This window comes from Oreochromis niloticus, linkage group LG12 (assembly GCF_001858045.2).
Source record: "Oreochromis niloticus isolate F11D_XX linkage group LG12, O_niloticus_UMD_NMBU, whole genome shotgun sequence".
NCBI lineage: Eukaryota > Metazoa > Chordata > Actinopteri > Cichliformes > Cichlidae > Oreochromis > Oreochromis niloticus.
The window spans coordinates 25,167,049-25,192,249 of NC_031977.2; the positions used below are offsets into that span (position 1 = coordinate 25,167,049).

Here is a 25,201-nt window from a genome sequence, read left to right on the forward strand (position 1 = left end):
AAGGGAACTACTCTTTTGTGTTGCTGCTGATAGACTTACAGTAGTTTATGTTAGCTAACTAGTGACAGAAGAGATATCTCAGTGGAGAAAAAAAGTGTGGGGGGGGGCTTAAAAGCAGTCTAACTGGGGCACGTTTGTATAGCTCCTGGCTGCAACAATAAGTTTTATATCAAAAAACAAAATAAAAAGAGAGCTTGAATGAGACACTAACTGTCTGATTACACCGTAATATTAGAAGAATTATATGGCGAGTTGTAATTATCAAATAGAGTGATGATTCAGCTTATAAGTTTCAAATTATTGAAAATAAAATTGTAAACAAGGAAACCAAGAATCTTCAATTTGTTACAGATCTATTTAATGTGTACTATTCAAAAATATATCAGAGATAACATAAATACAGCAAAAAATCTGAACCTAAAAAAAGTAGTACTCTGTAAATTGGCATAAAGTTTTTACCTTTAAAAGAAACACACAAAAAAACAGCTGGTTACCTTACAGAGCAAACTACCTGTGCTCTTAGATCTCATTGGCTGTAGTAAAATTAAATAAACAAAAAGATTTGGCATATTCCCAAACTCAGTTCAGAGTATTCAAAAAATATGCAAATATATTTCTGTATTTTTATTTGCTTTAGGAAAACATTACATTCACCAATACAGTATTTTGATAGGTCAAACCCACAACTTCCCTGAATGACAGATGAAAAAACACAATGACAGTTTTATTTCAGGCACTTCAAAGTTGTTTAATTCTTCCCTACTGATACAAAATAGAATCTGAAGTGCAGCAGGGAAACAACATCATTTCACAACCTCAGAAAATAAATTTGAGGATGGCTGAAGATACCAGCAGAACGATGGCTCTGGGACCAGTTGGAATAGCGCTGTTACACAGGTCCCCTTCACAGCAAGCGATAGGGTCAGCACAGTATTGACTGAGCAGGCAGCCCTTACTTACATTAAGAGCTGTAAGAGATGAGGGGAAATTCTCAAAAATAACTTCACAAAACATGATGTGACCAAGAGCCAGCAGACATTCAGCATTTGTGTTTATTTTTAGATAGAGCTTCTGATATGAGATAACAACTCACCGTTTATTGTAAGAGTGCCACAACGGTTGCGGCCAAAAGTACAAGTTGTGGTGTCTATGCAGGATTTAGGATCTGACAGGTAGCATGTGTAGCATCTTAATCCACATGCTATAGAAATAAAATGAACACAATTTTACACACATTAGAAATTATTTTGAGCTTTTTATGCCCTTTGAGAGAGTTGACAGAAATTGGGTCATATATAAGAAGTGAAATCTTAAGAAGTCTTCTCAGTCTGGAAAATATTTCCTCTACTGACCACAAAATAATTAAATATGTTTGTATTTTTTTAAGCCTGTTTTCTTAACCAGTAAAATGACTCCTTTAAAGTCTGATGTATTCTACATATCTTTAAAACCACAAACGCTTATTTTTAAAATTAAAGTCTTAATGATTAAATAAAAAATATTTAAAGTGTTCATTTCTGTTTCATCACAGGCTGTTTATGTAACTCAGTATTGAATTGCTAAACTATTTAACTTTTTACCTTTAAACATCAATACATTTTTTCTTACCTGCAGACAGAGTCACACTCAGGATCAGAGCTGCATAAAGCTGCATCATGAACTCAAATTGCTGATCAGTCTTGTGAGAGAAAAAGCTGCTGCTAATCTTTTCTTTCTCAGCTCAACTTTCTCGTTTGCTTTCAGAACCTGAGCTTTTGTATCTCTTCAAAGAGCCTCTTACCAAGTGATCCATATAACCACGCCCCCTGAAGTGACAATATGGTCAGTCATTATAAGTCATAGCCAAAGGACAGAAGAGTTCCTCATATAATGTAATAACAATAAATAATAACTTAAATTTATATAGCACTTTTCAAGGGAACCAAAAATTGTTATACATTTAAAAACTGATTCATGGATGCTTTAAAACTGGACAGTAGCATAAGTGTGAAGTTTGCATTTTCCACAAGAACCAATTCTTGATTCCTATACGTGCTGAGCCTTTCTTTCTTAGCTCAACTTCTTAATCTTCTTTCAGAACCTGAGCATTTGCATCTCTTCAAAAAGCTTCCTAGCAAGTGCCCAAATAACCACACCCTGTTAAATGTCAGCACTGTCAGACTATCCATTTTTGGAAAGGAAGACAAGAACTAAGGTTATGCATTAGATTCTTGCCAAATAAACTATATCATATGAAGTAAAAAAAGATGTGTGCAAATAAACTGATAACAAAACTTTAGATGAGAAGTTATGTTGTATTCATAATAAGACATTTTTTTTTTTATCATGCTTCTTTCTGAAAGTCTGTTTGATTGGAGTATAACATTGCCTCAAATATAATTTTATCTGATTTTTTATGGTCCTTTATGTTTCATAAGTTGTTCAATAAAGAAGGTTTGTAATGACACATCTGTGCTTCCTGGGTGTTTGGTAGCTAATCTATGCTTTATATTACTTCCCCTTTCCCCTGATGTCAAGCTCATTGCTGACATCACTGGTCTAGTCAAACATCTTTCTGCCTGCCTTCTTTTGGCCAATTAGCCTTCACTCTGGGTATTTTAAACTGCTAATCTGTCATTCTTCCTTGCACACACCTTTGTGCAACCTATATCTCAAAACACATGTTGAGGTTTACTTCTTCTTGACCTCACCAATCCTTTTGATATCCCAGCTGGAGAAGAAGGGTCAGATGAGGCTGGAGTATTTTTCATCAAAGCTTTATTACCAATTGGCATTGGGAGATCACACTACATGCAGCCACAGCAAGCACCAAGTGGATCTGAGGATCGTTCCTCATACACATACCCATATATAGTAAGTGGGGGGGCTGCCCTGTGTCACCCCTCTTCAGTTCTTTTCCACTAATTCTATTGTTCAGTCTGGGAGATTTGGCCTCCACCAGACTAGTACAGTTGTGGTCAAAAGTTTACATACACTTGTAAAGAACACAATATAATGGCTCTATTGAGTGTCCCGTTATTTCTGCAACTCTGATTTTCCTCTGATAGAGTGATTGGAACAGACACTTCTTTGTCACAAAAAACATTCATCAGGTTTGGTTCTTTGATGACTTTATTATTGGGATAACAGAAAAAAGCGATCACATCTGCTGGGTCAAAATATTCCTACATGTCCCTTAGCCATTTTCATGTCAATTAGGCACTTTTGGTAGCCATCCACAAGCTTCTGGTTGAATCTTTGACCACTCCTCTTGACAGAATTGTTGCAGTTCAGTTAAATTTGATGGCTTTCTGACATGGACTTGTTTCTTCAGCATTGTCCACATGTTTCCAATGGGGTTTAAGTCAAGACTTTGGGAAGCCAATCTAAAACCCTTATTCTAGCCTGATTTAGCAATTCCTTTACCACTTTTGATGTGTGTTTGGGGTCATTGTCCTGTTGGAACACCCAACTGTGCCCAAGACCCAGCCTTCGGGCTGATGATTTTAAGTTATGTTGAAGAATTTGAAGGTAATCCTCCTCCTTTATTATCCCATTTACTCTCTGTAAAGCAGCAGTTCCACTGGCAGCAAAACAGCCCCACAGCATAGTACTCCCACAACCATGCTTGATGGTAGGCATGGTGTTCTTGGGGTTAAAGGCCTCACCTTTTTTCCTCCAAACATATTGCTGGGCATTGTGGCCAAAAAGCTTGATTTTTGTCTTGTCTGACCTCAGAACTTTCCTCCAGAAGGTCTTATCTTTGTCCATGTGTTAAGCAGCAAACTTCAGTCGAGCCTTAAGGTGTCGCTTTGGCAGCAAGGGCTTCCTTCTTGCATGGCAGCCTCTCAGTCCATTGAGATGCAAAACACGTTTGACTGTGGACAACGACACCTGCGTTCCAGCAGCTTCTAATTCTTGGCAGATCTGTTCCAATCACTCTATCAGAGGAAAATCAGAGTTGTAGAAATAACGGGACACTTAGGCTACGTTCACACTGCAGGCGAAAGCGCATCAAATCCGATTTTTTTGACCCTATGCGACCTATGCGACCCATATCCGATCATGTTATGACAGTGTGAACGGCACAAATCCGATATTTTCAAATCCGATCTGGGTCACTTTCGTATGTGGTACTGAATCCGATACATATCCGATGTTTTAGAAAGTGACTGCTGTTTGAATGGTCAGGTCGCATTAAATCTGTCTTTTACGTCACTGACACAAGACAGACGCCAATTATCAGCTCGGAGAAGCACCCGAGAAGTCATCGCGAACGCTTCCTGGCCATCCAGTCTAGATGTTAGCGAAACTGTTGGGAAGACAACGTTGGAGAAATGTGAACATTTTATTTATACTGTATAATCTGCAGATTCTGACAGAAATCTGCAACTATCCTTTGAAGCACCGCTCCTCTATAAAACAGCAATAAGGATAATTAGTAGGTTATTTACATTATTTGTAAATAACAAAATGACTTAAAGCAAAAATTGGGAAACGTAAAGTCCGACGTCTTTATATTAAGGGCCATCAGTCAAACAATATTGTTTGCTCTGGGTCTAAACAGAGCGCGTTGTGTGTGACGTCTTCTTTTGCACATGCAGGCACCTTTGAGTGTTCACACTAGAGCGCGTTTGCTGTCGCATTTTATTTGTAGTGTTAACAAGCAGACAAAAAAATCGGATTTGATCAAAAAATCGGAATTGAGCATTAAGACCTGCAGTGTGAACGTCTTGGTCCACTGCAAGCAAAGGCATCATCACCCCCTTTTGTTCTATGGCTGGGATATGAAGGAAAAGCCTATTTCCCCCCACAGTAGTAATAGAGATCAACAAACCATGTGACTTGGGGCGATCGTGGCTCAAGAGTTGGGAGTTCGCCTTGTAATCGGAAGGTTGCCGGTTCGAGCCCCGGCTTGGACAGTCTTGGTCGTTGTGTCCTTGGGCAAGACACTTCACCCGTTGCCTACTGGTGGTGGTCAGAGGGCCTGGTGGCGCCAGTGTCCGGCAGCCTCGCCTCTGTCAGTGTGCCCCAGGGTGGCTGTGACTACAATGTAGCTTGCCATCACCAGTGTATGAATGTGTGGGTGGATGACTGGATATGTAAAGCGCTTTGGGGTCCTTAGGGACTAGAAAAGCGCTATACAAATACAGGCCATTTACCATTTTGCGCGCGTTGCATTGTAGGTATGAGTGGCAGCAAAATCAAAACACTGCATCAAGTGCTTGCATTTCCAGCACCGGTAACTTTTAATTCTGCGGTTTTCATCCCTACTTACATTTTATTTGCCCCCAAAACAGTTATGTACAAAACGAAGGAGAACACGGCAGGTCCATACAAAGACAGAATTGACGAAAAGGCAAGAAAAAAGGTACAAGTCAAAAGTCAAAGGAGTGAAAGGGTTAGACCCACACGACCATACAGAGTGGACTAAACACATTAGCGTGCTGCCCAACTTGCATCACGCTGATATTTATAATTATATGGTCCTAAGTGTGAGTGCATACTCTCACAAAGTGTTTAGTAACTTCAGATCCCTGCAACAAGCCCAGGTCCAGTTTACTTTGGTCTATGTATTGCTGTATCTATTCTCTGATTTGGACTATTTCATTTTACAGCTGTCATTAAAATTTTTTCTGTATCTCCTGTACAGGCCAACACAATCTATTTGTCTTTTCAGGTTGTAGTATTGCACAACATTTTCAGATCCAATACAAATAAAATAAGTGTTTCATAATTTATTCAATTTATTGTCTTTATTTATACCTGGCATTATTGTTTGATTTTATTACAGTATCTTACAAGAAAGAGGCAAAATTGTGTTCCATTGTGCTTTATTAGCTGCTTTGGGAAAAAACAAATCAACAGTGCAAAACAAAAAAAACAAAGCATTTCAAAACAACAACATACTGGAAAACAGTTATTCATCACTTAATTGCTTCAACACAACATTTGGGAACATATTTGTGAGAGCACATGAAACAGCGACTATCTTATCCGGCACAGTCATGCTTTCACCCTCACACGGCACCACTAAACCTAGACGTGTCATTCAGTATGGTGTACTTTGAGCGTAGACAGCCTATAACTCGTTCAACATGGATCCTGATGTGAGCAAGTTTTCGTGTCTCTTCCACATCTTTTGATTGTAGCTGACTACGACCCCGGGTAAATGCTGGGATTTTTAAAGTGGAACCCATTAAGGCAACACTTTCCTTAATATCAAAACCCTGGTCTGCAAGCACTCTGTCCCCAGGTGACAGCTTCTGTAGAAAGCCAGATGTTTCAGCTATATGTTTGTCACCGGTACGCCCTCCCCATCCTTTAGAAATGAAAGAGATAGTCCCTTGGGGTGTGATGCCTATGAGATATTTCATTGTGTGCCTACTTTTGTATGTGGAATATGTCTCTGCCTTAGCGCGTAAATTTTGTGCTCTCTCTATGAAAAGTTTGAAACAGTCAATAATAACTGTCACACGGTCACCAAACATCTCAACATACTGGTGTGGCATACTGGCCTGTATGCAATGTCTTTTAGGCCAGTACACCAATGGGCTGAGGTGAGCGTACAGTACATTTACAGTAATGTTAAACAAAGTGGATGTAGTTGTCCAGCTAATATCAAAGAGGTGTGCAACATGTTCAAGTGGTGTGTTTAGTCTTAAACGCATGAGAGTCAACAAGGAACCCACCCGAGGGATTAATAAAGTTTTATCTAATCTCTCTAATCTAAGAGCATCTGAAAATTTTTCCGTCGGTATCTGGTAGGCTGGGGCTAATTTGTTGTAGCACCCCCATTAGTAAAGCAAAAGATGGCAGCCCTGTGTAGAACTTCTCTTTAGAGTTCTTGTCTTTCAGGAAGTCCTTGTCTAATTTCTTTTTGGACAGTTCTTGTTTCAATTTTTGGTTTTGTTCCTGCAAATACACCAAACAGATTTTACACTCCTGCTGATCTTCATGCTTGTGCTGTGGTTGGGTCTCTGCTGCAGTTTCAGTAGTGACTGGTGCTGAAAAACAGACATACATACACAAAAAGACGTTTATTTTAGGTGCAAAATCAAGACGAAGTACTACAACACCACCAGACTTGGCACAACACACTCGTTAAATAACATTTGATTTACAGAATTTGACTTTTAAACAAAGTAATCAAACAAGCACATTTCTATTTGGGCATTTAAAACTTGACTTGGCCCTGTGACCCATACAATTTTAAAATAATTACTTTTAAAACAAATGATGAAAAATCTAAGTACAACATAGACAGCAAAAACAGTAAGTGACTTGTAACTTTGAAGTGAATCCACAGCGAAAGAGCAAAATAGTTAAGCTAAACACAGGTAAACACAGTGGGAAAAGTAGAATATTTTTATGTAAAATAACAATTTTACCTGCATAGATCTCGCCTGGATTATCCGTCTCTGGCCCAGAGGAATGTGGGACTTTTCGTGGCTGTTTTCATCTTGCTCTCCCTCTTTAACCGATCAAATCTCACCATGGTAGCAGCTTAAAACTCGGTATGACCCAGGTTGATAGAGGGTGCCCAGTCTGGATCTCATTCCAACATTTTGTAGGCTGGTTTGCCTACAAAACAAAACAAACATTAGCCCGCAAAGCCACAGTAAACAAAGTAGCATAGCGCAAAGAATTCAATTAAAATCAATATAAGACTTATTTGTAACCTACAACAAGAAGGAGTAAACCTCAACAATTATGTTATGATAAATTACTTATTAACTACAACAAAAAATACCTTTGTAAGTGGACTTACAAAGGTAAGTCCACTTACAAACTGGACTACTGTAATTCAATATTATCAGGATGTCCTAAAAACTCCCTGAAAAGTCTTCAGTTAATCCAAAATGCTGCAGCAAGAGTAGTCAAAGGAGTTTGCAAAGAAAAGCGTCTGGACTTCTTTAAGTTGCTTGAAGACGTTTCACCTCTCATCCGAGAAGCTTCTTCAGTTCTAAGGTCAAATGGCCAAATGGCCGAGAGTCCCATTTGGCCATTTAGTGGTGTTTAGTGGTGTTAGCGATTGGCCGGAACGAGCTAGCTAGGATTATAGAATTTGCTGGTGTTGCAGCTTGAGTAATTTGCAGCATGCAATTGAATCCCCAGGTGTCATTAGGATAGAGTAGAGCTGGTTCAGTGAAAAGATGGGGGCTGGCTGTAGCACAAGCTATGCAGTCTCCCACCTCTTGTTCTCTGGAATTCTGGATAATCCAGTCTACCCAGAGATTGCTATCTTTATAACCTGTGGCTTTCTCTATCACCTCTAATAGCTGTTATTGCAAGTAATCTGCGATCAGCACACCAGTCTTTCTGGGCTTAGGCAGCGGTGTTAGACTGAAGTGTTAGTAACATTTGCTGCAGCTGTTACTGGTGGGTCTTGGAAGTTCACCTCTATTCCATTATAATATGCTCTACAAGTGTCAGTCCCAACATAACCACATTAATCCAGCCTAAGCAAGCTAAGCATTTTTGCTCTCCCACAAAACCATCTGCACTGGAGTCTCTTTTTCTCTGTTCTGAAACTAGAACCTCTGTTTGAGGAGCTTCTGACCTTCTTTAAGTCACGCCAACCCATGTTGGGTGATTCTTTGCGTTCTTCCTCCTCTTCTTACTTCAATCTCAGGGTTAGACTACCCTGAGATCCGTTGTTCCACAGACCAGGGGATTATTCTGCCCCTGCGGTTGAGTTCTGGGATTTTTCTGACTTAGCTGAGTCCGGGCCTGGGTCCTGCCTGGTCAGGTCCTTCTGGATCTCTGCAATGCTTCTTCCAGGCTCCTCAGCTGCTGTGCACTGGGTGCAATGGTACCACGTCTCCTCTTCCTTTCAGCTGGACCACGTGAGACGTTCTCTCCAGTACCTCGAAGGGCCCTGTCCACCTCGGCTCCGATCACTTCTTTTTCAGCACCTTGAGATGGACCCACCGAGCCTCTGGCTGCGTGCTTCCCTCTGCGAGCCTTGTTCTTTCTCCTTGTTTGATAAAACTTAAGACAAGAGCTTTATATTCATTGAGTTGTGCAGGAGTTGTTTTCTTTTGATTTCTATCATTCAATTCTTTGATTCCTGCACTAGGACCTGGAAACTGTCGCTCTGTCATTAACCCATAGGGGACATCCACCCTTTTAACTGCTAAGGGTGAATTAGGCTTAGAAGTGAGTGATCCTAAAACAGGTGCAGTCTTTAATCTCAATTACAAGTCAGTCAAAACTTCAGTCCACATCATCAGTCCGTCACAGTCCAGTCACATGTGTTCATACCTGTTATTGCTGATAGTGGAAACGCAAGGTTCGCAAAATTTCAAAATCTCTGGTAGCCCTTCGGGCAGGCACTCTTCAGTTTTTGGTAGCCCAAAATAAATTTAAGTAGCCCGAATAAAAAAGAGAGCAATTTTTTAATGTTTTGTTTCCTTTACAATATTATACATTAAAGTATAATATTGTAACGGAAACAAAAATTAATCAGAAAGTTGTTAAAATACAAATCACAACAACTGTATAAAAATTACAATCATCAACTCAAATACTTGGTTCTAATTGAACAGAAATTTCTATGAACTTGTAAGAACTGTGTAGAACATGAATCAGTCTGTGTCAGATCCTGAATCTGAAATTTCCACTGAAGTCAAGGGTAAGGGGTAAGTGGAACCAAGATCTAGGCCATTTGCTTTTTGAAGTTTGCAAAGACTGCTAAATTTTGACAATGGTAGTTAACTCTTTGCAACATAGTACGCTTTTGAAAGATTTTTCAGGACTTCTGCTTGTGCTTGGTTTATTTTTAGTATGTTTTTTGCAATTGTTGTTTGTTCTGGGAAAGATATTGCAGACTGAGCAATAATGTATTTCTTGCATTTCTCATGGGTTCTAATGGGGTCTTTCTTAAAATTACTGGTCCCAGTTACAAAGGCGCTTGTCGACTCAAATGAAATGAAACTCACAACACACCTGACAGAACATCATGTTATTTAGCTCGTCATATTCCAGCCACATAAATTCTTTTGTCCATGAAACCAAAAAAGCTGAGCTTTCTTTTTGCCTCATAGTCTGATTTGTCATAACTTTTCCATTTTGTGGTAGGCTTTTATTTGGCTGCCCCTTCTTCACCCTGACCTGTCTTATTTGGCTCAGCAGAACTAAAATACAGGCGTAAATCCTGCTGTTTTTACACACGCACTCACATAACGGTCAGCGATTCTCTGCACAATCAACCTCTCATGTTTAAGCTTGCTGTGGGAGATTTCACTTGTCACGTTTGAATAGTAGCTAATGAGTGATAAGACGATGTCAGAGGAATTGGTGCGCAATTAATCGTCACTCACCAATCAGTGCTGCCGCTCTCTACACACCGTTCGCGCGATCGCAAAGTGAAAGTGAAAGCAAAAAACAAGCACAAATTCAAACGCGATTTAAATATGTCACATAATGGCAGTGGCTCATCGATGCCAATGACATAATTACCCAGCTACATTTTCGAAAGAATGCAAAAGCATTGACATATATTTTTCCTTCCTATGATAGCCCGACGGGCAGGGCTGAGATAGATTTTGGTAGCCCGACTGGAAAAATCGCTAGCCCCGGGACGTCGGACTCGGGCTAGCGATTTTGCGAGCCCTGAAACGCGCACAATGTATTGAAGTATCCACTCAGTGGCGGTCCTAGCCTGTTTGGCGCCCTGGGCGAACACTCCCTCTGGCGCCCCCCCCCACACAAAACATGTTAAGGATTGTACATTAACATAAAACTGTTGTCCACACACACATATGAAGAGAGAGTATGCATAGTATGCAAACAGCTACCAAACAGCCATCATAATTCGTCATACAATGAGAACAGGACAAATCAACAATTGACAATGACTAATTAATATTAAAATCTGTAACATATTGTATTGTTTGGAGTTTAGTCTGCTACTGTTACTATTTTTACCATTTCTTCTTGGAGCAACTGTAACCCACATTATTTCCTTAGGGATTAATAAAGTATTCTGATTCTGATTGTTTCAGGATGACCTGCCATTATCCAATGACACATCTGCTTACCTGCATCTTTTGTTCGTTTCTCCTCCTCTTCTTTTCTCTTTTTTCTAAACTGAGGACCTGATGACTTTGAACTTTTCTTGTCCATCTTCCGTTGGTTTTAATTTTGCACTCCAGTATGAACACCCATCCCTCAACCAGAGGATCACCACAACATAACCTAACAGACCTACACCTTAGTTCACAGATTAACTTTGTCTAGGGTGTATTTCTGAGATTTCACACAACCCAGGATTCAAATCATGAATACATAATGGGCTTGGATTTACAACATTATAAATGAAATGTGCTCTATTTGGAAGCAGCAGGTCTCCCTCCCCTTTCGACGGGTTATGTGTGAGACTTTAAATCATCAAACTGTAAATTATAAATTTTAAATTGTTATTGATCCCTTTACCCCGAGTCCTAAAGCGTATATTTATTTTCTTACTCTACTATATTTATTGTTCGTTTACTTGCACTGCTGTAACTGGGCCTCGTCGTCTCGTCTCTCTATATACTGTACTGTATGTAGCGGAGATGACAATAAAGTTTACTTTGACTTCAGCAGCGAGCAGGCGCACCGAGGGCTCTCGCGCTCACTTTTAGTGTATAGAATTTCGAAAAAACATCAGTGCAAATTATAAGTCTGTATCATAATGTCTGGTGTTTTCGTGTTTGTTGGTTTGTTTTTATTTTGTTTTATTTTGCGAGTTGGTTATTAGATGCTGCTCCAGCCAGCCAGAGAATCCCCCGCCGCCCCGCCCTCTCCTCCCTGTGCCGCAAGCAGCAGGCGCACCCTGCAAACGGAGGGCGCCCTTACTCCCAGCAAATGGGCGATAGAAAACCGATCGGTGCCTATGACATTCCCAATATGCGCTGGCTGCCGTCGGGGCAGCATGAGTACGAGCATTTTTTTTAATTTTTTTTTTGCCGATGCCCGTGATGCCGCCCCCCATCACGATGCCGCCCCGGGCAACCGCCCGTATCTAAAACCGCTACTGTATCCACTAACAGCAATATGACATCATCAAAAAAAGGAAAAGAAGAATTTAAATAGGATTACCGTTGCTGCTCGTGCTGTTGGTCTGCCAATTAATAAAAGGACAAATGTACTCAGTTTTCCTTTTTTTGTTCTCGTGATTCATACAAGAGCCTGCAGTCATTAAATTAAGGCTTTCAAGTGAAGCTCAAGACCTTCAAGACATTCTGATGCTCCTTATGAGCTAATCGCTGGAATAATCGAACCTGATGCTGTTAGCTTTTCTGAAGCTACCTTGCGTCTTCATCTGTTTCGAGTTGCATAAATAACAGAATATATTTCTGTTTTCCAATAAAAAATATGGTCTTTATGTGTCTATAAAAGTATTTTTCTACTAAATTCTGGTGGATGAAAAGTCCAAAACAAAGTAATTGTGTTGATCTCACAAGAAGCCAGCCTACCAATGAGAAAAGGGAAAACTGTAAATCACTTGTTTAAACTGATTACAACCACCAAAGCCTCATGTTAGCTTTACACACACAAAACATTAAGAAAGAACATTATGAAACTTGATCTTTTAAACGACTGAACTGGAGGAAGAATTTTAAATATGTGTAGGCAGGTGTGTCTGTTTCTGCAATTGCTGTAACTTTTTCTTTAAATAAATCTAGTGATATAAAATGACCATTTATTGGGACAGCCAGTCTATGATCTTTTAAAATACAGAAGGCTTGGCTGGATCCTGTTTAGCCCTGCAGTGAAATCCAGAGTGCTGAGAACCAAGCCCACATTGATTTCCTCATCCAGACCGAACCTGAGGAGTTTCCAATAAAACAACTGTCTGCCTGCCCGGGGAAACCTAAACCGAATTCTGCAAAATGAAATACGCCAAACTCACAAACAGATACAGCTTTGTAAACACATATATAAGCTCAGTGCTTCAGTACGTTTTAGTAATAAATTGGTATATATTGCCCTCTAATGGCTTCCCAGCATATTACCTTGCATTAGTGATGCTGTGCAGGAGTCTCTCGGTTTGCTCTGAGAGGTCAGAGGGCACCAGGATTTCAACAGGGTTGATTTTAAGCACACGGCATTCCAGCTCAGAGCGAGAGGGACCGTCAGGAAAACAGTCCAGAAGCACGTCGCCTGTGCTGGGCTGAACTGCCTGCAGACACAAACACATGCTGTAGTTATATGCTGTATAAACTGAAAAATGGCAAAGCATGTTCAAATTTTAATAAATTAACTTTTTGTCTGAAGTAAGCTATTAATCAAGATTTAATTTCTTTACAATTTCTTCACTACAAATGAGTGTGTGGTGTTATTACACCATTAACATGCAAAGAAACTGAACAGTGAACAGTAAATTATTTTAAAATAATACATAACAGTCCCCTAATATGTGTTGAACCAAAAGCCAAGGGGTAACCTTACTTTTAAATTAAAAGTAAGGTTATTTATGGATTGACTTATGAAACTCACCACAAGCCCTGCAGTGAGCCGCTTCTTCACTTTGTCCCAATTCTCACTAATACAAATCAGGAAACTGTCGGGAGGGTCCGACACAACATCATCGCAGCCCCCCTCCTCCACATCCCCGAGTCTGCAGACCGGATTTACATCTTTAAAAAAAACTGTCAAGGAAACTGTTTCAAACAAAGAGTGACAATAAAAAGTTGTTTAAGAACACGTGCACACATTCATCATCTATAAGGATACCCTCTCCCACCAAAGTGGACTTGGTGTACAGGGCACTGAGCTGACGAGTGAACAGAGCATTTCTGTTGGCCCCTGACGCTTTGATCGCAAATGTTTCTGTCTGTTTAACCACTCCAACCTATAAATTAAAACAAACAAATAAAAAAAGCCAGCAGAGCATGAGCCTAAACGGCTTGAAAACGGTAATCATATAAAGTCAAAGATAAACCAGAAACCTTGTGTCCGTGAGACACCAGCCGTCTGACATGAACAAACAGGCGGTGTGTGGGGATGCTGCACGTCATGAAGTTATGATCCAGATGACAGACGATGTTCAGCTCCTTTGCAGCAATCTGTTCACAAACAAAACGTTCTTCAGCGATCAGTGAAACACAAATCAAGTGCAGAGAGCCACTGTGTCGAAAGAAGAGAATCATCTAAAACATAAGATATGTCTTTTATATTTTATATAGTTTCAATTTAAACTCCTTCTAAATGCATCACTAACACATCTGCTTTTTAGTTCTCACCTCTGCGTCCTCTCCAAAGAACCTGTACTTGTAACCACACTCCACAGCCAACAAAGCATCCTTATGCTGCTGTTTCAGCTGGATCACCTGCTGCTCAAGGGGGGTGAAAATGCTCTTTGAACGCCTGGAGGAGGTGCTAGACCCCAACAGAGGACCCAGCTCTGCACACTTTCCTCCTCCTGTCTTGGCAAACTGAGAGAAGTGAACTCCCTGCAGAAATAAAAATACATCAAATCTGTTACGATGTGAAAAGTCACAGTTGCTTTTTTCAGTGTTATCAGTTACTTTTCTTTTTGCATACCTGTTTTGCTGCAGCCAACCCCAGATCTGCCTTTTCTTTATCATCCTCCTCTTCATCCTCATGCTCCCTTTCTGCATGCTGCAGTCTGTGTGTAGTTTCAGGTTGACCTGTAGCACAACGAGGAGGCCAATCACTGCTTTCCTGACCTGCATCAGCTGTCTCTGTTTCTTCCCGGGTGATGCTGCTGACGACACTGGGCTCAGCCCCGCAGGTGAAGCCTTTCAGCTTCTCCAATGTGGAGGAGCACAGGCTGCCTGCTTTTCGGCTCAGCGTCAGCTTTGTGTCTGAAGAGAGAAGACAAGTACTACAGTCACATCAACGACAACTTCACTTTTTACCTCTCAGCTGTAAGAGGCTGGATTTGTGGAAGAATTTGTGAATGCAATAACACAAGTATGAGGCGAGGTAGGATTCTGATATTTATAACACAGGTGCTTCTACTAAAAACGTTGGACAAGTTCAAATCTCGGTTACCTCAATCTTTCTGAAAATATTGTGAATGCAATAACTTAAGAAGGAAGTGACCTAGGATTTTCAAAATTTTACCGTAAGCGCATCTACTAGTGCAGCGATGGGTAGCACTGGAGCCCGACAGTATTTTTAAAAAGTAACCAAAACGCATTATGGGCAGGGTTATCTCATCACAATCAAACCAGTGCACATGTTGTTTGGAGAACTGTGATGCTGCTGGGTACTGGACAGATATAAGTGACTTTAATGAGGGTCTAGAAGATCATGACATATTTTTCTGTCTGAAGTCAACACTCACCTTTAATGCCCTGACAGGACGCAGGCTCACACTCCACATCCTCCGCCTGTTGGTCCTTTGGAGAAGGCTTAGCTCGTTTTCTTGGCAATTCCAAGTCATCATCAGATGAAAGCTTCTGCTGGAGGATAAAAATGAACTGCACTTCAGTAATTAGCATTGAGTGAAACATTTCTGATATTTGCGTGTGAAGCACAACTCACGTTGCCTCTTGAAAGCTGCTGCTCTGCAGGCTTTTGGTTAATCCCGCGCTGCTTGTTGGAGGCAAAGCTGCTGCTGCTGCTCAGTCCTCCAAAGTACCTGCTAATAGAGGTCTGAGTAGTGCAGGACTTTTTCAGAGACTTTGGCATGCTTTAATGTTCGCTTACATTTAATCCATAATAACAAATCGCACAAAAATTTGCGTATACAATAAAGTGCAGAGCTTTGACAGCCGCTGTCCAGCTTGTCAAAATATAGCAGCACATCCGATGAGGTCACAGACGCGTAAATGACGCGCGCCTTCTTCTTCCTCTTTGGTTAGCAGAGATTGGCGGCTCTCAGGAGCGTTGCTGCCTCCTCCTGGTTCACCAGATATTCTAATCAATGCATTCTGCTCTGTGAAATCTTAAAATTATACACTCTTCGAAAAAGTAAAAGACTGAATTGTAAACGGTTGTTTTTGCAAAACTAGTCGTATTTTTGAACATTTTTCATTTTTCTCATGGGCCGGATTTCACGTAAAGAATATGAACAATGAAGTGTCTGTCAGCAGATCAATGTGTGTTCATTGTCTGAATGAGTGGTAAACGAGTGAATGTGAATATAATATGCATGTGAAACAAACAAAAACAAAGGATTAGGAGGAGAGGAAGCAGATCTGGCAGGGCTGATTTGTAGTTCACTAAGCTCAGCCTGCTCAGGTGTGCAGCATTTATACTCAGGTTATCTCCTTCCATTCGGGAAGAAACAGACAGGCCAAAGCAGAAAGAAGGCGGCACCAGTGGGCAGTCTTGTGTTTAAGTGCAGCACATAACTGAAACAATTTTTCAAACTTTATACAAGCCCAAAAAAGGCATGTTTGTCCCTCAGCAAACATTGCCTAACACTGCCTGTCAAAGTAATGTATAAAATCTTGATCTGCATACTTTTGACTGCAAGTAAGTCATAAACATAACTTAAAAACTTGTTTAGAGCTTCTCTGTAAAAAAAAAAAAAGAAAAAAAAGATAGAGATTCATAAGTGAAGCTGTGCGAAAACATGCCTTTATTTTCTCTCTAAAAACAACAAGGAAATGGCTCCTTTAAAGTCTGGTAATCTAGTAGTCTAGTAATTGTCGAATAGAATAGTTATTTAGCATATAGTGTGGTGGACCACTGGAGGGCTCCACTCACACCCAGTTCTCAGGAAGTGTTGTTGCTGTGTTTTGGACGGAAAAGTATTCAGTTGTGTGGTGATGAGTAATAAACCAGGAGTGTTAATCGAGAGCTCTCGTGTCGTCTGTGTTTACCTCCACAATAGGCTTTAAACTAATAAATAAAATTCTAAACAAAGAAAACAGAACTCTTCAACTTGTGAGCATCAGATCATCTTAACCTGCCAAAATGTTTAAACTGAGATGACACAGCTAAAAACTGTTACTTGAATTTGGTATTTAACTGATGATTTCCCAATGCTTACTTTCCTTTTAAAATACATAAAGGAATATTTTTTTTTTAAACATGTAAAAAGAAAACTCCCAATTAAGAAATAAGAAACACATTAACACACACAAAAAAATACACACGTGTAAATATATTTTCTGTTTGGACTTTTATTTGCTTTAGGAAAAGTGAATATTCAAGAAATAAAATATTTGAACAGGACAGACCCTGATTTACTTGAAATGACTTATCAGAATGTCGGTGAAAAATTTATGTCATATCATTGCACCAATCATAGAATTAGAAAAAAGTGCAGCATAGAAGCAAAAACTTGCAATGCAGTATTTGGCGATGTCAAACCCTGAACTTCTCTAAATGACAAATTAAAATAGCATTGACAGTTTTATTTCATATCAGGCACTTCAAAGTTGTTTATTTCTTCCCTACTGATACAAAATAGAATCTGAAGTGCAGCAGGGAAACAACTTCATTTCACAACCTCAGAAAAGAAATTTGAGGATGGCTGAAGATACCAGCAGGATGGCACTGGGACCAGTTGGAATAGCGCTGTTACACAGGTCTCCTTCACAGCAGGACATAGGCCCAACACATGCTTCACTGTTTTGGCAGCCCTTTAAAACTACAGTAAGACCTGTAAGACATGAGGGAAAATTCTCAGACAGACACTTTACAAAACACGATGTGACCAAGAGCCACCAGACATTCAGCTTTTGTGTTTACTTTTAGCTAGAGCTTGTGATTTGAGATAACAACTCACCGTCTACTCTAAAAGTGGAACAACGGTTGAAGCTGAAATCACAAACAGTGGTGTCTGTGCAGGATTTAGGATCGGCAACTGTGCATGTGTAGCATCTTAATCCACATGCTATAGAAATAAAAAGAATTTCACACACATTAGTAATTACTGGGAGTTTTTTTTATGCCCTTTGAGATAGAGTTGTCAGAAATTGGATCATAAATACGAAGTGAAATCTTAAGAAGTCTTCTCAGTCTGGAAAATATTTCCCCTACTGACCACAAGAAAACTAAATATGTTTGTATCTTTTTAAGTCTGTTTTTTGCCCCCAAAATTAACAGGAAATGACTCCTTTAAAGTCTGGTGTATTCTACATATTTTTAAAACTACAAACATTTGTTTCTTAGACTTAACGTTTCAATGCTTAAACATAAAATAGATAAAGTGTTCATTTCTTTTTTCTTACACGCCTCACCAACTCACTATTGAATTGTTAAACTATTTCTTTAACTTTTTACCCTTAAACATAATTACACATTTTCTTACCTGCAGACAGAGTCACACACAGGATCAGAGCTCCATAAAGCTGCATCATGAACTCAAATTGCTGATCAGTTTCTTGAGAGAAAAAGCTGCTGCTAATCTCGGCTCAACTTTCTAATTTGCTTTCAGAACCTGAGCTTTTGTATTTCTTCAAAGAGCCTCCTACCTGGTGGTTATGACCACGCCCCCTAAAGTGACAACACTGTCGGCCTCACACATTTTTGAAAATCGAAAGACCAGAACTGGGACCTGTTGGAGTAGCGCTGTTACACAGGTTCCCTTCACAGCAAGACCATTATGTGCAAGCCCAGCACATAATGCACTGGTTTAGGCAGCCCTTTGAAATTATGTTAGCACCTGCAAGACATGCGGGGAAAATTTTCAGAAATCACGTTACAAGACATGTTACTAACAGCTGGTTGACATTCAGCATTTGTACTCAGTTTGAGGCAGAGCTTCTGACATGAGAAAAAACTCATAGTCTATGCTGCTAGTGCTGTGGCGTGTCCAGCGGGGTGGCCTGGCCCTGGGAGGATTTCAGTACTTTTCCATGAAGGTTGAGAGTCGGGTGACAGGAGGTGGGGGTGTGAAGGTATAAGTGTAACTGCTGAGTCAGGGGGGTTACTACGGTGGCCCTGAAGTGCAAACCACAAAAACAAATCACAAAACGCACAACAAATTGAAAAGCGCAAAAACAAATTGAAAAGCGCAAAAACAAATTCACTTAACGCAAAAACAAATTGAAAAGCGCAAAAACAAATTGAAAAGCGCAAAAACAAATTCACTTAACGCAAAAACAAATTGAAAAGCGCAAAAACAAATCACAAAACGCACAACAAATTGAAAAGCGCAACAACAAATCACTTAACGCAAAAACAAATTGAAAAGCGCAAAAACAAATTGAAAAGCGCAAAAACAAATTCACTTAACGCAAAAACAAATTGAAAAGCGCAAAAACAAATCACAAAACGCACAACAAATTGAAAAGCACAAAAACAAATTGAAAAGCGCAAAAACAAATTCACTTAACGCAAAAACATTCACTTAACGCAAAAACAAATTGAAAAGCGCAAAAACAAATCACTTAACGCAAAAACAAATTGAAAAGCGCAACAACAAATCACTTAACGCAAAAACAAATTGAAAAGCGCAAAAACAAATTGAAAAGCGCAACAACAAAAACCAAACCGGAAGAGGTAGGTACCAATGCTGCAACAACAGGCATCACTGATTGGATGATGGATCCGGTAGCCTTTTGAACCGGAAGTTGTTCTGCCGAACGTGGTTATGAGAAAGAGCAGTCAACGGCTGTATCCCAATTCAGGGTCTGCAGCCTTTAAGTACGCAGCCTCAACGATCCTCAAGGGCCGCGTACTCAAAGACCGCTAAGGCCGGAAGTGCGAGGCTTGTGAAATGGGACGGTCTAGCCTCCGTCGCGCTGCCCAGGTTGCCTAGCAACCATAACACCAACCGCTGGAAACGTTTCATACAGCTTTGACGGAAATGAAGGAGAACATATTTTGTTCGTGTGTTTGTTTCTACACGAGCTTTGTGTGATTTAATACGTATCTGAGGCTGAGACCACAGGACTGTAAAACATGATTGCTGGCCTTCATATCTGTACTGAACAGTCATTTAAGATTAGCTAGTAAATAACAATTAGCTAATGTTGTTCATGAGACTAAAGTCAGTGTAAATATGATATGGCCAATATTATAGTTATTATATTAATCATAAGTTATTACAGCAGTGAGTTTGAACTCTCAAATCAAATCACTTCTATTGTCACATCACATGTGCAGGTACACTGGTACAGCACATGTGAGTGAAATTCATGTGAGTGAACTCTGTGTCTAATACTGAGCTTCAGTAAAGATTCAAGTTGCAGTTATTTATATGTCCTATCACCTTAAATCTTCACTCAAAGACACTCAAGTATCTTTGACAGTGTATATGTAGATGTATTATATATAAGAGACAAATATTGTCCGTGTAATATGTTGGCATTACTAAATTTGGCTCAATGCTTACATATATGTGTAAATAGAAAATGTACGAGCTGTGATAACTGTGTCTGATAGAATGAAGAGTAGACTGATACATTAAATATCCCTTTATTGGGTGAGAAAATCAGACCATGTCATAACTGCTTTAAGTCATACAGAATAGATATCAGAGCCTTAAACAGGCTGACTTCTGCTAAATGGGTCAAACTGGGCAGAAAGTATACAAACACATAACATCCTTATAGAATATGATGTAACACTATAGATCAACTTACCTCAGAATATATAAAGCATATAAACAATTACAGCAATATGATGCAACAAACACAGCAGTACTACTAATCCAAAATACTCAAAGCTTCATAGAACTGAAACAAACATTTATTTTTAGCTCCATTCTGCTGCTGATACATACTTTAGGTTTCTGAATATTAAACTTGGTGCTGCCTTTCATAGTGTGTAACTTGAAGGCCCTGAGTACTTTCTCCCACACTGAAAACACTGGAATGATCAAATTATCTGAACATTACCTAATAATGATTCAGGACAGATAATTAGTTATTTTAAATGTTTCTAGCAGTCCTTCACAAACAGGAACAGTATGTCTATTCTCCACATCTGTCAGCTGCTGCTGGCTCTTCCTCCTCCTCTTCCTCACACACTGCTGAGTTTGTCCTGGTGGATCATCAGGGGTGCAAAGCCTCACAGATGATGTGCAGCAGTGGGTCCCTCAGTCTGTCCTCACTCTGGACACTTGCAGTCGTCACACATGGAAATCAAATGTGTGATAAGCTGCAGGATTCAAACACAAGTGTAACTTATAAATACATGTTCATACTTTTATTCCACAATCAGAGAGAAAGAAACAGAGAGAGAGTGCAGGACAGACAGACAGGTGACAGTCTCAGGTGTATACACTGCTACAAAACAGCACAAGAGAAGGAGGATTTAGTGTTTGTGTTATTACAAGTGCTAAACAAGAAGAGTTCCCAGATGGTGCAGTGGACACATGTGTGACTCCTGTGATTAAAGCATCTTTCTTTCAGCTTAACGAGTGAACCGTCAGCTCGTTCAAACACACGTTAAAGTCCGTTTGGCTCGACACCACCGAACAGAGGCAGCAATATAACATAGCTAGCAATATAACATAGCTAACATTAACAGTGCAGTGAATCCTGCTTGTGCCGTGATATTCAGGACTGCAAACCGAGCAGCATCACTGACTTTCAGCTTGTTGTGTTTGTAGATATATGACTGACTTTAATTATCCATAAAATCATCACATTCTCTGTAAGATTAAGGTCAACTATTGTATTATTATATTTTAAATGCTTTAAAACAAAGTAAACGCTGAAAGTACAAACATCGCTAATGGCAAATAACTTTGCCGACATGTGGCCAACAGTAATGTTTTAATGTTCCTCATTATTAAACATTTGCACATAAAAAAGTGACATCATATTCAGTACTTACGTTTAACAGTTTACTCTTCGGCCGCTACGCTTCTGCCGTCTGCAGCAAAATTATCCACAGTGACTGCCGCGCTATAATTTGTGGGATATGTTGGGCCACGAAGTCTACACCGCCACAGCCTTAAATTCAGGGAAATGAAGGCCGAATTTGAGGGCCGCATTTCGAGCAGCCTTTGAATTGGGACAGCCTTCGGCGCGCCGCTGTGACGTAATCGGCCTTAAAATGCAGCCTTTAAGGCTGCAGACCCTGAATTGGGATACAGCCAACAAGTTTTGTCCAAGTTGTGGAAAAAAGTTGGTAGAGCAGTCACCAAACTTCCGAACAGAACAACTTCCGGTTCAAAAGGCTACCGGATCCATCATCCAATCAGTGATGCCTGTTGTTGCAGCATTGGTACCTACCTCTTCCGGTTTGGTTTTTGTTTTTGCGCTTTTCAATTTGTTTTTGCGTTAAGTGAATTTGTTTTTGCGTTAAGTGAATTTGTTTTTGCGCTTTTCAATTTGTTTTTGCGCTTTTCAATTTGTTTTTGCGCTTTTCAATTTGTTGTGCGTTTTGTGATTTGTTTTTGCGCTTTTCAATTTGTTTTTGCGTTAAGTGAATTTGTTTTTGCGCTTTTCAATTTGTTTTTGCGTTAAGTGATTTGTTGTTGCGCTTTTCAATTTGTTGTGCGTTTTGTGATTTGTTTTTGCGCTTTTCAATTTGTTTTTGCGTTAAGTGAATTTGTTTTTGCGCTTTTCAATTTGTTTTTGCGCTTTTCAATTTGTTTTTGCGCTTTTCAATTTGTTTTTGCGTTAAGTGATTTGTTGTTGCGCTTTTCAATTTGTTGTGCGTTTTGTGATTTGTTTTTGCGCTTTTCAATTTGTTTTTGCGTTAAGTGAATTTGTTTTTGCGCTTTTCAATTTGTTTTTGCGCTTTTCAATTTGTTTTTGCGCTTTTCAATTTGTTTTTGCGTTAAGTGATTTGTTGTTGCGCTTTTCAATTTGTTGTGCGTTTTGTGATTTGTTTTTGTGGTTTGCACTTCAGGGCCACCGTAGGGTTTCAGATCAACTAGTGTTATGTAGCGCATACCATAGCAACTGGTTGAAATCCTGACACCTTAAACCGTTGTTACACTAGCAGCTAGTGTAACAACGGTTTAAGGTGTCAGGATTTTCCATTGAGTGCAGTGCATGAATAGCACCTTAACCCACATGCAGAAACAGAACACAATTTCACATGACAATTTCTATGAGTTTACAGAAAATGGGGGCACACGTACTGAAGTAAAAAGAATCTTCTCTGTCAGGGGCTAGGTCTGTGACCCAGCAATTTTGAGTTCATTTTGTATTTTTAATTTGTTATATTATATTTGAAATATCTTAGTTCTTGTGTTGTTCTTATTATTAGTTAGGATTTAGTTGAGTTTCATTCTAGTTTTTGTTTCTTCTATAACTCTTGTTTTGTAAGTCTTTTCTTGTCCTCTATGTAGTCTGTCTTGTCCTCAGTTTTTTATTTTTGGTTATGCTCGTGCTCTCATCTCCCTTATCTGTTCTCATGTGTCTCTCCTTGTGTTCCGTGTTTTCCCAATCTGTCATGTGTTTTATGTCTGTGTGTTCCTTATTGTCAACCTTGTGTTGTCATATCTCTCAATGATTCTTTTTTATTTTGAAGAGTCAGATGTTTCCATGTTCAATGTGTTTTGTTTTACTTCCCCTGTGGCGTCATTATATTCATTCCAGTCAGCTGTTTCTCCATGTATTTCCACTTCCCCTGATCACCTCCTGTGTGTATTTAGTCTGTGTGTTTTCATTCAGTCTTTGTCAGGTCATCTGTTTCCTTCCTCCATGTCACATTTCAAGTGTTTTTCATGATTCTGTTCAGGGCATGTTCATGTTTTTTGTTTAGTAGCTTCTCTTTTGCTCCTGCTCATAATCATGTTTATGTGTCCTTTGTCATAGTTATCACAGTCTAGTTTTCCCAGTTTAGGTTTTAGTTTAGTTTGTTTGCTTTTTCTTTATTTTGTATTCATGTTTAATCAGCCATTATACAGGGAGTGCAGAATTATTAGGCAAATGAGTATTTTGTCCACATCATCCTCTTCATGCATGTTGTCTTACTCCAAGCTGTATAGGCTCGAAAGCCTACTACCAATTAAGCATATTAGGTGATGTGCATCTCTGTAATGAGAAGGGGTGTGGTCTAATGACATCAACACCCTATATCAGGTGTGCATAATTATTAGGCAACTTCCTTTCCTTTGGCAAAATGGGTCAAAAGAAGGACTTGACAGGCTCAGAAAAGTCAAAAATAGTGAGATATCTTGCAGAGGGATGCAGCAGTCTTAAAATTGCAAAGCTTCTGAAGCGTGATCATCGAACAATCAAGCGTTTCATTCAAAATAGTCAACAGGGTCGCAAGAAGCGTGTGGAAAAACCAAGGCGCAAAATAACTGCCCATGAACTGAGAAAAGTCGAGTGTGCAGCTGCCAAGATGCCACTTGCCACCAGTTTGGCCATATTTCAGAGCTGCAACATCACTGGAGTGCCCAAAAGCACCAGGTGTGCAATACTCAGAGACATGGCCGAGGTAAGAAAGGCTGAAAGACGACCACCACTGAACAAGACACACAAGCTGAAACGTCAAGACTGGGCCAAGAAATATCTCAAGACTGATTTTTCTAAGGTTTTATGGACTGATGAAATGAGAGTGAGTCTTGATGGGCCAGATGGATGGGCCCGTGGCTGGATTGGTAAAGGGCAGAGAGCTCCAGTCCCACTCAGACGCCAGCAAGGTGGAGGTGGAGTACTGGTTTGGGCTGGTATCATCAAAGATGAGCTTGTGGGGCCTTTTCGGGTTGAGGATGGAGTCAAGCTCAACTCCCAGTCCTACTGCCAGTTTCTGGAAGACACCTTCTTCAAGCGGTGGTACAGGAAGAAGTCTGCATCCTTCAAGAAAAACATGATTTTCATGCAGGACAATGCTCCATCACACGCGTCCAAGTACTCCACAGCGTGGCTGGCAAGAAAGGGTATAAAAGAAGAAAAACTAATGACATGGCCTCCTTGTTCACCTGATCTGAACCCCATTGAGAACCTGTGGTCCATCATCAAATGTGAGATTTACAAGGAGGGAGAACAGTACACCTCTCTGAACAGTGTCTGGGAGGCTGTGGTTGCTGCTGCACGCAATGTTGATGGTGAACAGATCAAAACACTGACAGGATCCATGGATGGCAGGCTTTTGAGTGTCCTTGCAAAGAAAGGTGGCTATATTGGTCGCTGATTTGTTTTTGTTTTGTTTTTGAATATCAGAAATGTATATTTGTGAATGTGGAGATGTTATATTGGTTTCACTGGTAAAAATAAATAATTGAAATGGGTATATATTTGTTTTTTGTTAAGTTGCCTAATAATTATGCACAGTAATAGTCACCTGCACACACAGATATCCCCCTAAAATAGCTAAAACTAAAAACAAACTAAAAACTACTTCCAAAAACATTCAGCTTTGATATTAATGTGTTTTTTGGGTTCATTGAGAA

At 39.8% G+C, this 25,201-nt stretch overlaps 2 protein-coding genes and 1 long non-coding RNA gene across 6 annotated transcripts; all 3 read right to left on the bottom strand.

Annotated features, from left to right (window-relative positions):
• Positions 1-613: 613 nt before the first annotated feature.
• LOC109204601 (lymphocyte antigen 6G-like) lies at positions 614-1,968 on the bottom strand. The gene is made up of 3 exons (XM_019365953.2): positions 1,609-1,968; positions 1,094-1,201; positions 614-968 (listed from the first exon to the last, which is right to left on the bottom strand). The coding sequence occupies exons 1-3, from the start codon at positions 1,655-1,657 to the stop codon at positions 817-819; spliced, it is 309 nt and encodes a 102-aa protein (XP_019221498.1). The 5' UTR covers positions 1,658-1,968; the 3' UTR covers positions 614-816.
• Positions 1,969-6,302: 4,334 nt separating this feature from the next.
• Positions 6,303-15,761, bottom strand: LOC109204602 (DNA mismatch repair protein Msh3). Of its 4 annotated transcripts, XR_002064106.2 has the most exons (10): positions 15,484-15,761; positions 15,284-15,401; positions 14,515-14,798; positions 14,214-14,423; positions 13,920-14,036; positions 13,705-13,822; positions 13,468-13,607; positions 12,984-13,150; positions 7,371-7,563; positions 6,303-6,986 (listed from the first exon to the last, which is right to left on the bottom strand). XR_002064106.2 is itself a non-coding variant. In XM_019365956.2 (9 exons), exons 1-9 carry the CDS (start codon positions 15,628-15,630, stop codon positions 8,880-8,882), a joined length of 1,395 nt encoding a protein of 464 aa, XP_019221501.1. In that variant the 5' UTR covers positions 15,631-15,761; the 3' UTR covers positions 8,788-8,879. The 4 variants fall into 4 exon arrangements, 3 of the variants coding, with proteins under 3 accessions (XP_019221501.1, XP_019221500.1, XP_019221499.1); XM_019365956.2 differs by lacking the exons at positions 6,303-6,986; positions 7,371-7,563 and adding an exon at positions 8,788-8,973; XM_019365955.2 differs by lacking the exons at positions 6,303-6,986; positions 7,371-7,563 and adding an exon at positions 12,476-12,853 and having other exon boundaries at positions 15,284-15,398.
• Positions 15,762-17,054: 1,293 nt separating this feature from the next.
• Positions 17,055-18,801, bottom strand: LOC109204513 (uncharacterized). The gene is made up of 3 exons (XR_002064008.2): positions 18,206-18,801; positions 17,681-17,788; positions 17,055-17,554 (listed from the first exon to the last, which is right to left on the bottom strand). It is a non-coding gene; the product is annotated as an uncharacterized LOC109204513 (long non-coding RNA).
• Positions 18,802-25,201: the final 6,400 nt, after the last annotated feature.